This window comes from Salmo salar, chromosome 11 (assembly GCF_965601325.2).
Source record: "Salmo salar chromosome 11, fSalSal1, whole genome shotgun sequence".
In the NCBI taxonomy this organism is placed as follows: Eukaryota; Metazoa; Chordata; class Actinopteri; order Salmoniformes; family Salmonidae; genus Salmo; species Salmo salar.
The window spans coordinates 35,190,212-35,205,864 of NC_138301.1; the positions used below are offsets into that span (position 1 = coordinate 35,190,212).

Genomic DNA, 15,653 nt, shown 5'->3' on the forward strand with positions numbered 1-15,653 from the left:
ATTGTAGATTTATCGGTGGTGAGTGTTTCCTAGCCTCAGTGCAGTGGGCAGCTGGGAGGAGGTGCTCTTATTCTCCATGGACTTCACTGTCCCAAATTTGGGGGGAATTAGTGATGCAGCATGCAAATTTCTGTTAGGAAAGCAAAGGCTAGCTTTTTCAAACTGATTGTGTATATTGGTTCCTGACATCCCTGAAAAGTTGCATATCGAGGGGGCTATTCAATGCTAATGCAGTACGCCACAGGATGTTTTTGTGCTGGTCAAGGGCAGTCAATTCAGGAGTGAACCAAGGGCTATATCTGTTCTTAGTTCTACATTTTTTTGAATGGGGAATGCTTATTTAAGATGGTGAGGAAATCACTTTTAAAGAACAACCAGGCATCCTCTACTTACGGGATGAGGTCAATATCTTTCCAGGATACCCGGGCCAGGTCGGTGAGAAAGCCCTGCTCGCTGAAGTATTTTAGGGAGTGTTTGACAGTGATTGAGGGGTGGTCATTTGACCGCGGACCCATTACGGACGCAGGCAATGAGGCAGTGATTGCTGAGATCCTGGTTGAAGACAGCAGAGGTGTATTTGGAGGGCAAATTGGTCAGGATGATATCTATGAGGGTGCCCATGTTTACGGATTTAGGGTTGTACCTGGTAGGTTCCTTGATCATTTGTGTGAGATTTGAGGGCATCTATCTTAGATTGTAGGACGGCCGGGGTGTTAAGCATATCCCAGTTTAGGTCACCTAACAGTACGAACTCTGAAGATAGATGGGGGGCAATCAATTCACATATGGTGTCCAGGGCACAGCTGGGGGCTGAGGGGGGTCTATAACAAGTGGCAACAGTGAGAGACTTATTTCTGCAAAGGTGGATTTTTAAAAGTAGAAGCTTGAACTGTTTGGGCACAGACCTGGATAGTAAGACAGAACTCTGCAGGCTATCTCTGCAGTAGACTGCAACTCCGCACCCTTTAGCAGTTCTATCTTGATGGAAAATGTTGTAGTTGGGGATGGTAATTTCAGAATTTTTGGTGGCCTTCCTAAGCCAGGATTCAGACAAGGCTTGGCGGAGTGTGCTAAAGCAGTGAATAAAACAAACTTAGGGAGGACTCTTCTGATGTTAACATGCATGAAACCAAGGCTTTTACTGTTACAGAAGTCAACAAATGAGAGCACCTGGGGAATAGGTGTAGTATTGGGGGCTACAGGGCCTGGGTTAACCTCTACATCACCAGAGGAGGAGTAGGATGAGGGTACGGCTAAAGGCTATAAGAACTGGTTGTCTAGTGCGTTGGGAACAGAGAATAAAAGGAGCAGATTTCTGGGCGTGGTAGAATAGATTCAGGGCATAATGTACTGACAAAGGTATGGTAGGATGTGAGTACAGTGGAGGTAAACCTAGGCATTGAATTCAACATTTGTATTTATTATGGATCCCCATTAGCTGCTGCCAAGGTATCCAGGCACTCATATCAGAAGTTACCTGAAATCAGACACAGTTGAGGCTTTTTGTATTCTTCAATACATGTGTTTTATTAATGATCACCACACTTTTCCCTTTGACAATAAATCTGCTGAAGTTCTATGTTCCTTTACATGTTAAAGATAGATACAGAAGTATATTGCACTTAAAACAAAAGATTTAAGAAAAGTCATGAAGCTCGCAAAAAGAAAGAGGAAAGCGATCACAACGCCTTCCTTACAGCACAGCCAGTGGAGGCAAGACGACGACCTTGCACCAGCATCTTTTAAAATAGCGTTTCTATTTTATTCATTTTTAAACTTACCTACAGGATTAGAACTTATAAGGTAGCATGCACAGACGAGCAGAGTTTATTGGAATGATGGACAATCTTCATGAGGATTTTCTACATCAGGATTCTGAGGAGTTTTGGAGAATTCAACTGAATTATTATTTTTTGCACAATACATTGATACTGTTTTTGTTCTGTTTTTTTTTTTATTATTTGGAAAAATTCACTGTGTGATCCATTATAAATACCCTAGATATAAAATGTATTGATATATAGTGATCCAAGTCACTATCTGGCAGTCAGTTTTGTGTGATGTGGTTTGTGTTTGTCTATGAATACAATGTTAATTCTAGTCTTCAGAATGACGCTGACATGAGTTAACAGTTGATGTCTCGGTTAAGACAACCTTGAAGTCAAAGACCACAGGAAAACTGGTAGAGTTGCTGAGATATAAAGGGATACTGTTGTTCTGAATCCAATTCTCTATGTGAAAGCCAATTCCAAGCACTGTAACATTATCCAATATTTGTTATACAGAATGTTCTCTCAGCTAAACAATATAGCAGGCATGTTAGTTTGCCTTTGAAAAACTGTGAGTAAGACAATTACCTGTACGGTCAAAAATCAGTCTCTGAAAATGAAGAACTTGTCCAATTTTCTTTAATCAATCGCTGACTAATTAATTGCACTCGTTTCTCAGGGCAACCATTAGAAATAGACAGACTTCAGACAAGAGTAAAGAAATCAAATAAGACATTCTGCCCTAAAAATAAGTTTGATATGCACTGTATTCACACACAATAGAGGAGACAGTCTGACTTTGACTGACAACCCTTTTGAGTTGATGGAGCAGAAAACATATACAACTACTAACTAGTATGTCACCAAGGCAACCAAGATATCAATGTCCTCCACGGAGAACGTAAAGGTTAATCTGCTTCTTCATCATTGGGATCAGCTGGAACACTCAGAACTAGCCTGGTTAAACCAGACTGAACGCTGCTCTCAGTATTGTTATCGCAGAACTGCTCTCAGTCTGTTAATTAACCAGGCTATCGCAGAACTGCTCTCAGTCTGTTAATTAACCAGGCTATCTCAGAACTGCTCTGTCTGATAATCTGCATGGTCCGGTACATTTGTGTAATGAGCTTCGGCAACGAAAAGAAAAAGACATTAAAGGATTCAAAACATGTTTACTGAAAGCATTTGACAATTCATTCTATTTTCTTTGTCTCTATGATATTATTTACGTGTGTGCGCCATATGTGTCTCAGAAAAACTGGAATACATTGCTGAATATTCTGATTAGCCTCAAAGATTGCGCAATGGTACAATTTGTCTTGACCCTCAAACAAGGCGTGTTATTTGTTCTTTGTAAGCCTCAAAAACTTAATGTCATGATGCAATAAAATGGAATTAAAACATGTATTTTTGTCTCGTTTTCTAACAGTTAGTTTCTAACAATCTACTTAGTCCTAACTTACAGTAATATTAAAGGATACAATTACAAACTGTGCACACAAATGAAAACCCATCATAAATAACACTGAAAATTACATTCTAGACACACCGACTATGATCACATAAAATCAAAAGAAAATTGTACATTTTGTTTTTTAAAAACATTCCAAGGCATTGAGTCAAGGTGATTGTGGTAGAGCAAAAACCTTTTGGCCTCTGCTCCCAAAGTTAATGGTTCTAAAACAGCCCTAGCGCAAAACACCCCTTTCCATGGGCATCATAAGGATTAAGAAAATAATACAACTCAATAGGAAATAACACATCTGTCTGTGAGTTAACATTTCCAACAAAGCTCTCTTTTTCCTGATACAAAATGACTGCTTTTGTGTTAAAGAACATAAACACAATTGGTACAAATCCCAAATTAGAGTATTTTCATATGACTGGGCCTACAAGTTCTTAGAATAAGAGTTTGACCACAGTTTGTTCTTGTTAAGTTGTTTGATAATTTGTGCTTCTTGTTCACTATCGCCGACAGAGAATATCAGACCCTGTGATTTAAACACTGACTGGTAAAAGTACCATGTTAGTTTGCTTAGTAGGATGTGCAAATCATATTTTTGGACCTTTGCTTTTAGTTTAGTGATCATACTACAACACTGACCTGCCCACGTAGCCACTACTTTACCATGGCAAACCATCCTCCATGTCTGCACCAAACATGCCATGATGAGAACATTCTAATCTGCATTCCAACTACAATGTAATTGTCTTGGAGCTTTCAGTGCCAACATGGCGCCCGTTCAAATTCTGAGACCGAAACTGAGTTTGCCGAACACTGAATATCTATGGCTTTGCCACAAGGGCCATTTCAAGCAAGCATCTGAGTCTTCCTTGAACACACGACAGGACAGAAAGGCACATGTGGGTGACAGTCAAACCTCTATCATCTATGGAACCGCCCCACAATGTTCATCAACGTTAATGCACGGCACAAACACCTCACAGACAAGTCTTCAGACACTCAATCAAACTATTACCCTGTACAGGCGATGGGCCATGAGCTCACAACCACATGGTCCTATTGCTGTAGTCATAACCAGGTTAGGTATGACTGCCCCAAATGGCACCCTATTCCCTATGTAGTGCACTACCATAAGGCTCTGGTCAAAAGTAGTGCGCTACATAGGGAATAGGGTGCCATTTGGGATAATACCTTGATGGTCATAGCTGGAGTACATACCACTAGTCTACACTATCTTCACCTTACACAAATCCCAAATCACACCCATGTCTCTTAAAGGGTCAATACTAAATGTGAGAATAATCATATGATCTGTGATACCTTCCCAAAGTGTGGACCTACTCCAGTTCCCAGACAGACACTGTCGGTCTGTAGCTCTGCAGATAAAATAGCGGAGGGTTGTTGTCTTTAAGTTGCGTAACATCTTTTAACCTGACAGCCTCCTTTCTATCAATGAGTTCATGAACACAAACAAGCTGCTTAAGCTATTTGTCATTTCATAAGCCACACTATTCCAAGCCAATGTGTAATGCTTACAGTATGTTATACATGTGTATAAATGCTATGACGAGGAAGTAGTACATTGAATGTAGCAACATTGCAACCTGACATACAGTCATCAAAATGTTGCAATGTGAGTATTCTCCTTTCCTTCCACACAATAGCATACATTGGCCTGGTCCAAGATATGTTTGTGAATGCAAGCTTGGAAAATAAATGCAAGGGTAATCTCCTGTGCATGTTGTATATTGTACAATATACACCAGCCCTGTTCGACAGATCTGGATGTGTTCTGGCTGGGAACATTCTCAAAAGACTACACTTTACAACCAGACAACACTGACAGTTACAATTTACTGTACGCAATATGGCGCTTGAGAAATCCATTAAAAGCGAATTTCACCTTGCAGAAATTACATGAAAACTGAATGGCACACACAACACCTTTGAGTATGACTCGATTTGTTTTTTCCACCCTATTCTACTACAAACATAATTATTCAACATCTAAAAGACTCTTAGAGACAATCTACTTAGAATATCATCTATGTCAATGTGTCAATATTAGGCACAAAGTTCAATGAGTGGCACGTGGATGAGAAAAGTACCATTGGCATTAGCATGGCGTATTCAGTTCTACAAAACATATAAACACTAAAGTACAAAATGTGTTTTGGTGTTCTAACTTCTTTAAACAAAGATGAAGTTGTTGTTGATTAAGTTGTAAGTTGAATAAGTTGTTGTTGTTGATGACTCTGTAACATTATAATTGGGCATACTTGTGCTTTGACTTATGCCTATTAGAAGAAAATCTGTCTTAACTTGAAGGAAACAGTAACCATTGCCTGGACATTTTGCCTGGATTTCTACCGTATGCACAACCGTACTTGTTTCCTTTAATAAACCTTAGAATTATAGTAGAGGAGCGTTATAGTCTGAAGAGCACCTTTATAATACAAACAATGACAATAACCATAATCAAACGTGTGGTTGTTGAATATTGCTGTGTCTAAAATGACACCCTACTCCACATACAGTCCAGTGCACTACTTTAGACCAGAGTTCTATGTTAGCTATAAGACAAATAGGGTGTAATTTGAGATGTACTGTTATGATTTACCGTAAGAAATAAATCCCTAGAAAAGGCAGATCCAAAATATTTAAACAGACAGACTGAACCAGGGGTGTGTTGTCCCATTACAGAGGGGAAGAGAGGGGGGATGGGGCTTAAAATTCGATCTTGCAGGCGGGGAAAGACTCATCCTGCATGACCACGGTGCTGCTGGAGGCCAGGACCATGATGTTTAGCTCCTGCTGCCGTTCATGGGTCTGCTGGTACCACTCCCGAGTCACATCTGTGTCATGGGTGGGAATCAACGTCACCTGCAGGACAGAGAGAAAGAGAGAGAGGCAGAGAGAATGAGGTAATGGATAGAGGTAGGAGGAAGAAAGGAGGAAAATCAGAGAAGAAGATGGGGAGAACATTAGAGAGAGAAGGGAGAGATGAAAAGGAGAGAGGGAGAAAGATGGGAGATGGTGATTTAACCAGGTGTTAAAGCAGACAAAGAAATCCCATGGCTGAAACTGAAGTCCATCTCAGATTGATTGTCTGGGGCCAAGTTAATTTCCCCTTTCATGCAAAAAGTCAGTGACCATCGTGCTTTTATTGAAAGAGGATAATTTTGAACATGTATTAAACTGTGAGTTTGACCAATTCCAGTCCCCTTGATCTGCAGGCCTATAAAAGGTCCTGTCCCTTGGTCAATATTATCAGATGTGCTATTAACAATAAGCTTTATCACCTGTGGCCCAACTGATGCAGCATAGTGTCTATACATACATAGGTTGAAGCATGGGGTTTATCCATCTGTATTTACCCCATTGGACACAACATCCTGATTGATATTATTATTATTATTTATAATTATTGTTAATAATTATTCATTATTATTAAATTAGAAAAATATGTATTTTTTCTTGGTTTCTATTACAAAGTATGCCATTGCCCTTTAAGAGCTCTGTTGCACAGCTGTGCCTAAACCATGCTTGAAACTCAGGTTGTAACTGCATTTTTTAAATGATGCCACGCGGGCAATTGTGGGAGTAGGGAAATAAATGTGGCAGCAATGGAAAGCTGGGATTCCCCTCTCTTTAAACAAAAGCCAAAACTGCTTTCTGAAGTGTTTTCCCCACGCTTGCATGAACAATGGTTGTGCATTGACTGCTTGTCAGAATACGTTTCCCTCCCTATGGCTCTCGCAACTTAAATGCACCTCGAGAGGAATATTTCTCCCGCATAGAACACACAACAACAAGCCGTCTAGGTAAATAGGTCAACTATTCTACTATGAGGTTGTCTGATTGTTTTAACAACACCATTACATGGCAGAAATAGCAGCACTGGTTCCATCCTGAGTGATAAATTAGAGGCTTTGAATTACTTTGCAAGGAGCTACAGTAGGCTACACTCCGCTGTTTGAGTTGAGCGCCACAGATAGTCAGGTGTGCTAGTTAGTTAGTTAAGATGCATAGGGAGTGAATGTCATGCACAGGTGATGTATTGATCCATCAACTGAATGATTGAGCTCCATCTAATTCTATGGTAGTGATTTGTTACCTGTAGGTTGGATCCCCACTGGGCCTTGCCCTCCAGTAGAGCGTCCAGGACCACTCGGCTGGGCTCATCATTGCCCACATCGTTCCCGCTCACCACGTAGTATGCAGAGCGGACGCGTTTGAAGAACTCCTGGTCCACGTTTTTAGCACTGCAGTGGTTGGGGATGTAGGCCAAGTCTACGTAGATAGGAGGGCCTTGGGGAACCACGGAACTGGACCTCTGAGAGCCTAGGGGGAAGGACAAGGAGTCAGTGCTCAGACGTTTCCATACGATTTGATGCTTTCCACAAGGTCGCTGGTTTAAACTCTGCTCCAACTGCTTATTTCCTCCCTCCCCCCTCCTTTCCTCAATCACTTTCCACAGCCTAGCAGCCTTGACTTAGCCTGGTCCCAGATCTGTTTGTGCTATGTTGTGCAATGTGTAATGCACTGTACTGTACACTACTAGTCATATTATGCATAACATAATAATACGATTGTTGAATAAATATACTGTATAATGGGGACCCTTGTTACCTGAGGTGCTCTTAACTCCGTTGGCCACCCTGCCGGCGTTGTAGCTGGACCTGGAGAGGTCATCGTCTCTGGAGCCCTGTCCGTCTGACAGATGGGACATCCTCAAGCTCTTCTCTGTCTCCTTCTTCTTCAGCGAGGCGCTGCGAGGGGACGGCAACTGCTTCACTGGCATGGGGGACCGCTTACGGCGAGCCGGAGATGCAGACTTGGGTTTCCCTGTCTTCCGCACGCCTTTCGTCTTGGGGTCCTTCTTGAGGGGCGACTCTGAGGTTGCCCGGTTCTGGTCATTGGCCAGAGCGTCGGGGTCCACCATGCAGACGTCCGGGTGAGGGGGGTTGGGGAAGGGGTCCATGAGGGGGGCGGGAGGGGGGTCACGGGGGCTCATCCTGGAGGAGGAGGAGGAAGAGGAGTGATGGTGGCCCCCTCCCATGGTGGAGAACTTATCCACAGGCAGGTACTCAGTGTCCTCGTCCGAGTCCATGTTGCTGTTGCCCGTGATGGAGGGGCACTCCTTTGTCCCTGGGGGAACGTCTGAATCTGACTGCGACGGTATAGACTCGCTGATGGAGGTTGGGGGGGTGTCTTCTCTGGCTAACCCCAGCCCAGCCGTCCCAGCGTGGGGGACCGAGCCGCCCTGGAAGTGGGGGTGGTGGGGCTGTTTGTTGGCTCTCTTCTTGACTGACAGGTCATGTTCGTCCCCTTCCTGCGATTGGTCGCTCCTGCGTCCCCGCTCCTCGTCCTCCTCATCGCTGGACTGCTGTTGCATACTGGGATTGATGAAGGAGGGTGAGAGGTCTCCTTTGCGGTGCCTGTGCTCCGAGGAGGAGTAGCCAGGGGAGGCTTTGGAGGAGGACGTGTAGGAGGTGGTGCCCATTTCAGGAGGGAGGTCCGGGTCGCTGTCGTCATCATCATCATCTCTTCCTCCTGCTTCTCCTCGGCACGACGCCTCCGTGTAGAAGGGGGAGCTGAAGGTGTGATCAGTGGAGGAGAGGGAGAGCGGGCGGGCGGGGAACTCTGGTTCCATTTCACATTCCTCCTCAAACTCATCCTCGTGGCGGTAATGAGGCGGGGAGTCGCCAGGAACCATGTCCATTTGGGGCTTCTGCATGTTCCACTCATAGGAGCTCCTCACCTTTTTCTCCTCAGCTGTACCCAGACCTGGGCTCACGCAGCTGACTGCCGGCCCTGCACTGATGGGGGAGCTCATGCTGCTGACCTCCATGGGACCATTGACTGTGTCTGGCTTGGTGGGCAGCAGAGAGGAGGGCATATACGAGGTGAGCACATCAGGGAGACCAGCGCCATCTATCTTACCTGAGGTGGTGGTGCTGCTGCCGTGTTTTTCGGAGGACAGGCTCATCTCACGCATGTAACCTTCCTCGTCATCCTCTTCCTCACTACTGTCAGAGTTTTCAAAGTAATGCTTGCCTGTTGAGTCGGGCCGTGGGGACGAGGTGACACCAAACAAACCCGTGGCGATGGCATCCTTCTCCTTGGGCAACTGGGAGAAAGGCCCATAACCCCCTGCAGCCTGCAGCTTGGACTCATCCGCCCATTCTGGTTTATAGAAGCAGTCCGACTGGGGGCTTTTGTTCACAACACTTGCTTCCATCGAGGCAACATGCTCCTTTTTGTCTTCCGAGGAGGAAGCGGAGGAGTGCGAGTGGAAAGGTTTGATCTCCTCAAAGGGGCTGTGAGGAGAGAAGCGGGCCAGACTGGAGGTGGATTCTGCGGTGGTGGCCGTCGTCATCTGCTTCTCCGAAACCTCCAGGTACTCGTTCTTAACCATCCCGCAGGAACTGGAAAAGGGGGAGGAGTCCATGGCCAGGGAGTGTTCATCTTTAAATGAGGCGTGTTCATCTTTAAATGAGGCGTGTTCATCTTTAAAGGAGGCATGTTCATCTTTAAAGGAGGCGTGTTCATCTTTAATGGAGGCGTGTTCATCTTTAAAGGAGGCGTGTTCATCTTTAAAGGAGGCGTGTTCATCTTTAAAGGAGGCGTGTTCATCTTTAAAGGAGCCGTGTTCATCTTTAAAGGAGCCGTGTTCATCTTTAAAGGAGCCGTGTTCATCTTTAAAGGAGGAGTACTCGAAGCCGACACTGTCTGCATCGTGTTTGAAGATGTGGTCGGAGGTGTTGGCTGGGGTCTCCAGCTCCTCGCCAAACTGCCGGCTGGTGGAGAGTGACGGACCGGACGTAGAGGAGGAGTAGCTGTAGGAAGAGGAGGACGAGTATGCCGTGGCAGAGGTGGTGGTGTAGTGGAAGCCTGATGAGACTCCTACTGTGTCTCCTGTTTTCTTACCACCGTCAGCTCTCTCGCTGTGGAAATACTCGTCTTTTCCCTCTTTGTCCTTCATCTCGCTGGACTGGAATGTGTCTTTCTCCCCACCGTAAGAATAATCAAACCCAGAGGAGTACCCAGAGAACGCTGTGGCGCCCATGTCTCCTTTGCAGGTGGTGGAAGAAGGTGGCGTAGTCGGCTTTGCCTGGCTGTTGTAACCATAGCCTGCCATGGAAACCATAAACTCTGGCTCTTTCGAGCTCATGCCGTCTGGTGAAATCGGCTTTGCCTGGCTGTTGTAACCATCTGCACCTTTCTTTAGTATGTCCCGCTCTTTGTTGTACTCCTCATCATCGTCATCATCGTCGTCATCATCATCCATGTCGGCACCCTCGTCCTCAAACTTCTCTCCAAGTTTGGCTGGGGATTTAGTTGTTATCCCCTCATCAGGAAGTTTGGAGTCTGTGAAATCTGTCTCTTTTGAGCTCATGCCGTCTGGTGAAGTCAGCTTTGCCTGGTTGCTGTAACCATAGCCGGCCATAGAAACCAGAAACTCTGGCTCTTTCGAGCTCAAGCTGTCTGGTGAAGTCGGCTTTGCCTGACTATTGTAACCATCTGCACATTTCTTTAGTACATCCCTCTCTTTGTTGTACTCCTCATCATCGTCATCATCATCATCATCATCCATGTCGGCACCCTCGTCCTCAAACGTCTCTCCAAGTTTGGCTGGGGATTTAGTTGTTATCCCCTCATCAGGAAGTTTGGAGTCTGTGAAATCTGTCTCTTTTGAGCTCACACAGTCTGGTGAAGTCGGTTTTGCCTGACTGTTGTAACCATAGCCGGCCATGGAATCCATAAACTCTGGCTCTTCTGTGCTCATGCTGTCTGGTGAAGTATGCTTTGTCTGGCTGTTGTAACCGTAGCCGACCATGGAAACCATAAACTGGGGCTGTTTTGAGCTCACACCATCGATGAAAGCACTTTTGACTTCCTTTTCCGATTTCTCTTTGGCACCTTTCTCCATGTCTGAGTCAATAGCATCCTCCTCGTCATCGTCCTCATCCTCTTCTTCATCATCTTCATCATCATAATCATCGTAGTCCTCCTCATCCCTGGCTGTTAGCTTCCTCATGTCTATCTCCAGTTCCACCTCTTTGTCATGGTAGCTCATTGAAGAGGGTTTGGCTGCAGCACTACCTGTTACAGCGGTGTAATCACTGTGAACTTTATAAGGGAAGGAGTCTCTCTCTGATGATAAGGATGTGGTTGAAGCCTCTGGTCTATCAGCCATGGATGGGAATCTGCTCTCTCTGCTGTATCCACGTGGCTCACTTATCTTCTCTATGGATTCAGAGCCATGGAGCCATGGAAAGGGGGAAGAGGAAGAGGAGGAGGAAGATACATCTTTTCCATGAGAGCTAGTGAACCCCTCCATGTCTGAGGGGAAAGCGGAGTCCTTTTTCTGTGTGTCCATCTCCTTCATACTGTCCTTCCCCATTTTTTCTGACAGGTCCTTCTGATAACTGGTTTTGTTGTCATAGATATCACTGTAAGAGAAAGTCTTGCCGTGTACATATGGAGTGTCCTGTCTTATTTCTTCTTCTGAGCGTTTCTCTCTACTCTCTCGCTCCGGGAAATCATACAGATTGAACTGGACACTTTTCTCTGGCTCTTTCAAAGTTACATTGTCCTTTTTTCTGGATAATGCTGCATCCTTTTTGTCATCTTCAGAGTCCAACTTACTTTGCTCTACTGATAAAGCTCTAGACCTTGTTCCACTTAGTTGAATAACATCATCTTCCTCCACCTCGTCTTGCTCGTCGGAGTGTATGATCTGGGGTTTGGTTGTTTGCTCCATGTAACCAGAGAACTGTGTCTCGTCTGTCGACCCCGGTTTATTCTGCAGATACTTGGACTTGATGTCATCCTCTGCAAGTCCTTTGTCCCTCTCAGACAGCTTCTCTTCTTGAGGTGATTCATCGTCCAAGAACCTACCCTCCTTCTGTTCCAAATACTTAGCTTTAACACAGGGTTTGAGATCCCTTTTCTCATAATAGTCATCATCGTCATCCTCATCTGATTCTTCAAAGGGGGTCTTGTCACCAGAGAGCCCCATTTTCTGGAGCTCAGTTTCAGTTTTGTCCATTTTGTTGTTTTTCTTCTCCTCTGTGGGGGAGTAGCCACTGTTGGTGGGGACCGACTGGGTGGGTGAGGCCAGCTTCACGGTGCTGTCGTCTGGGCTAAGACATCTCTCTTCACCTTCAAACATGGAACTAGGCTTAAACCCGCTGGAGAAAGTGGGAGGAGAAGGAGGCGCAAAGGCAGTGGAGGGGGATTTATCCTTGTCCTGGAGCAACATGGCTGCCGTCGCCTGCTCGTAGCCCTCTTGGAGTTTCCCCAAGGGGATATCAACATTGGGAGTCTGGTCCTCGTCTTCATCCTCCTCTTCGTCATACTCCTCATGGACAGGTTTGGTCTTCCTCCCAGCCTCCATCTCGGTAACAAAAGGCTGGTACTCCTTTGAAGGAGGAGAACTGAAGTTCTTGTCCTCCTCCAGGGAGGAGGTGGGAGAGATGGTTCCAGCCGAGTGGAGGTAGTCCTTCCCGTGGGTGGCCTCGGTGCGGTAGGGGATGCTATTGACCGTGTCCAGGTGAAGAGAGCTCCTCCCTGTCTCTGTCTCTGTCTGCGGGGCGGTCACCGATGCGATGGACTGGTCGTCCGCCATGGAAGTGGCGAACGAGGACAGTTTGTCGTACTCTGTGATGGACGTGGCTGAGGAGATGTGCTCTTCCTCGGCGAGCGGAGCTGTGATGATGCTTGGATAGGCTGCCAACACTGGGTCATGTCTTCCCACAAAGCCTTTGGCTTTGAAGTCTGAGGCGTCAGATGTATCCGAGGCTCTCATCTCCCTAACACCATACACAGAGTCAAAGGATCCTGGAACGTCGGGAACGGTGATGTCGCAGGAAGCAACGTCGTAGCGGAGGTGTGGGATTCTGTCCTCGGGTTCTTCATGGATCTCCTCATCGGAGATGGTCTGCTCCGTTTCGGAATAAGCGGGAATAGTCTCATCTTGGATGAAGGACACTTGCTCAGAGGCAGCGGTAGTGGTTTGTCCAGAGGCGACTGCGGTTGAAAACGATTTAAAGTCGGATGACTTAGTGTCCCATTCTTTTTTATCTTTTTCTGTGTTGTATTTATCCTCATAATCCTCAGTTCCCTCCAGATCTGCTTTTTCGATAACATCACCCTCCTCTTCTGAGCTGACACTTTTCTTCGAATTCATGTCTCCTTTAGTAGAGTATTCGTCATATTGCTCCATTTCCTCCTCAGATTTCCTATCCATGCCAGCATTCCTTTTAATGTCCTGCCATTTCCTGACATCTGCACCTTTCTTTAGTACATCACTCTCTTTGTTGTACTCCTCATCATCATCATGACCATCATCCATGTCGGCACCCTCATCCTCAAACTTCTCTCCAAGATTGGCTGGGGATTTAGTTGTTATTCCCTCATCAGGGAGTTTGTGGTCTGTGAAAGCTGGACATCCAGACATGACATCATTCTGAATGGGTTCCCTCCCTAGCTTCGAGAGCTCATCTCGTTTTAAAGCTTCGAAGTCCTTGGTGAGGTCTTCTGGAGATGATACAACAGATCCGTCTGCCAAAGCAGCAGCAGATTTTTGGGGGGCTTTCTTTGGGACCGACTTTTTCTCAGCTGTTTTGTCTTTGACCGGTTTTGCTGTTATGTTTTTGTCAGTCTTGTCCGTCTTGGGTTTAGCCTGTGTCTTGTTTGCCTTATGGAGGGTTTTCCTGACTTCTGGGGTAAAGGGTTTCAGGTCTGGTTTGGTGATCTTCCTCAGCTCTGGCTTACTCAGATCCTTCTTTTTCTCCTCCTTCACTGCTTTTGTTTCTTTTTTCTCCTCTTTTTTAGCAGTATCGTCTTTCTTCACTTCGCGTTTGTTGTCCTCTTTCTTTACTTTACTAATCTCTTTCTTCTCTTTGTCCTTTTTCTCCTCCATCTTAGATGGTCGTTCCTTGGAGTGTTTCCTCAGTGTTTTCTCCTTGGACAGCTTCTTTCTCTCCAGTTTGGCTGCTTCGGGTGCTGCCTCACTGTTTTGTTGTTGTTTGGTGGCTTTGGTAGCTTTGGCGCTCTCACTCTTCACCTTCTTCTCCTCTTTCTTTTCAATTTTGTTCTCTTTAGCCGAGTTATTCTTGGACACCACTTCCTGCCCTTTAGCTTCATTCTTGCTGGCTTTTGAGGCCAACTGTGTTTTGGTGGAAGATTTCAGGCTCTCCTTGCTTTCTGTTCTTGATCTCATCTTTGTTTGTTTCATGATTGGAGGCGGGGCCCCAGAGGATATGTCTTTCTGAGTGGCCACTGGGTAGCGCAGGAAGTCCAGGTGCTTCAGCTTTTCAAGCCCCTCCAAAATTTTGTTCTGCGGTGCATTTCCAGGGAACAGCACCCTGACTATCTTCTCTGTTGGACTATGCGGGATCCATACGATAAGAGCTGTTACTGAGGTCAAGTAAGGGACTGATATTTCTCCTTCTTTGCTATTGGACATCACAATCCCAGTCTTGGCCTTACTGTTCCCAGCCCACTTCTGCATAAGGAACTGCATCTCCTTGCTTTCCTTCACAGGGTTCAGAATGTACATGTCTAGCTTACCAACGCCCAGCTTGTGGAAAAGCGTGATGGGCTCAATGGTGTTGCTGACAACCCTGTAAAGGGGTTCTGACTTGATGCCAAGCTTGTTGAGATACTGCAGTGTGAGGGATGCCTCCTCGATGCTCCGTTTGACTTTTAGCGTTGACTCAGGCATTCGTAGCTTCTCAGGGACGTTGAAGAACACCACTCCGAGCTCGGGCGAGATCAGGTTCTTCATCCAGTCACCGTATGTGTTGGAGCCGCCAGATCCCTGGGACTGCTCCTCCTCCTGCTCAGCAATCTTCCTTTGGAGCAGCCCGTTGATTCCTGGGAGGTTGTCCGCCCCAATGTGGGTCAGCAGGACTGAGTCTATCCTGTCCAAGTGCCTGACCAGCTTCCAGAAACAGGACCTGCGTTCGGACCCTCCATCCACCAGGATGTTGAATCCGTTCACGGCAAACAGGGCAGAGTCACCCCTCCCTCCAGGGAAGATGTAGCAGCAGGGCTTGGATAGCTTCAGGAAACCACCCGAGGTGGGCGGTTCCAGGTTGTCAAAGGGCGACTGGACGTCCACCGTCTCCGAGACGTACTCTGTGAACTCTGCTACTCCCTCCATGTCGGGAAGCGTGGGCTCAGGGTTTAGGCGGTATTCCAGAAGGCTCTGGAGGTGCTGCTGCTCCTGGCTGTGGCCCAGTGAGCTCCAGCCCCCGTCTCCCAGGCACGATACTGTTAGCCTGGGCCGCTGGTCCGACGCTGAGTTGGACAGGACCTCAGTCACCTGGAGGTGGGACCACAACACAACATAAACATACTGTTAGGCATAGCTTATGTAAAGAAACATATTTTAATAGCAAGTA

General features: G+C 46.1%; 1 protein-coding gene across 2 annotated transcripts in view; it reads right to left on the reverse strand.

The window, feature by feature from the left end:
- Positions 1-1,500: 1,500 nt before the first annotated feature.
- Positions 1,501-15,653, reverse strand: part of LOC106562493 (microtubule-associated protein 1A) — a 69,714-nt gene continuing 55,561 nt past the window's right edge. For both annotated transcript variants that reach the window (XM_045689415.2, XM_014127402.3), the window contains 3 exons: positions 7,867-15,574; positions 7,352-7,578; positions 1,501-6,117 (listed from right to left, as the gene is read on the reverse strand). In XM_045689415.2, coding sequence (XP_045545371.2) covers positions 5,962-6,117; positions 7,352-7,578; positions 7,867-15,574 — 8,091 coding nt within the window. In that variant the 3' untranslated portion in view covers positions 1,501-5,961. The remainder of the gene's footprint in view (positions 6,118-7,351; positions 7,579-7,866; positions 15,575-15,653) is intronic.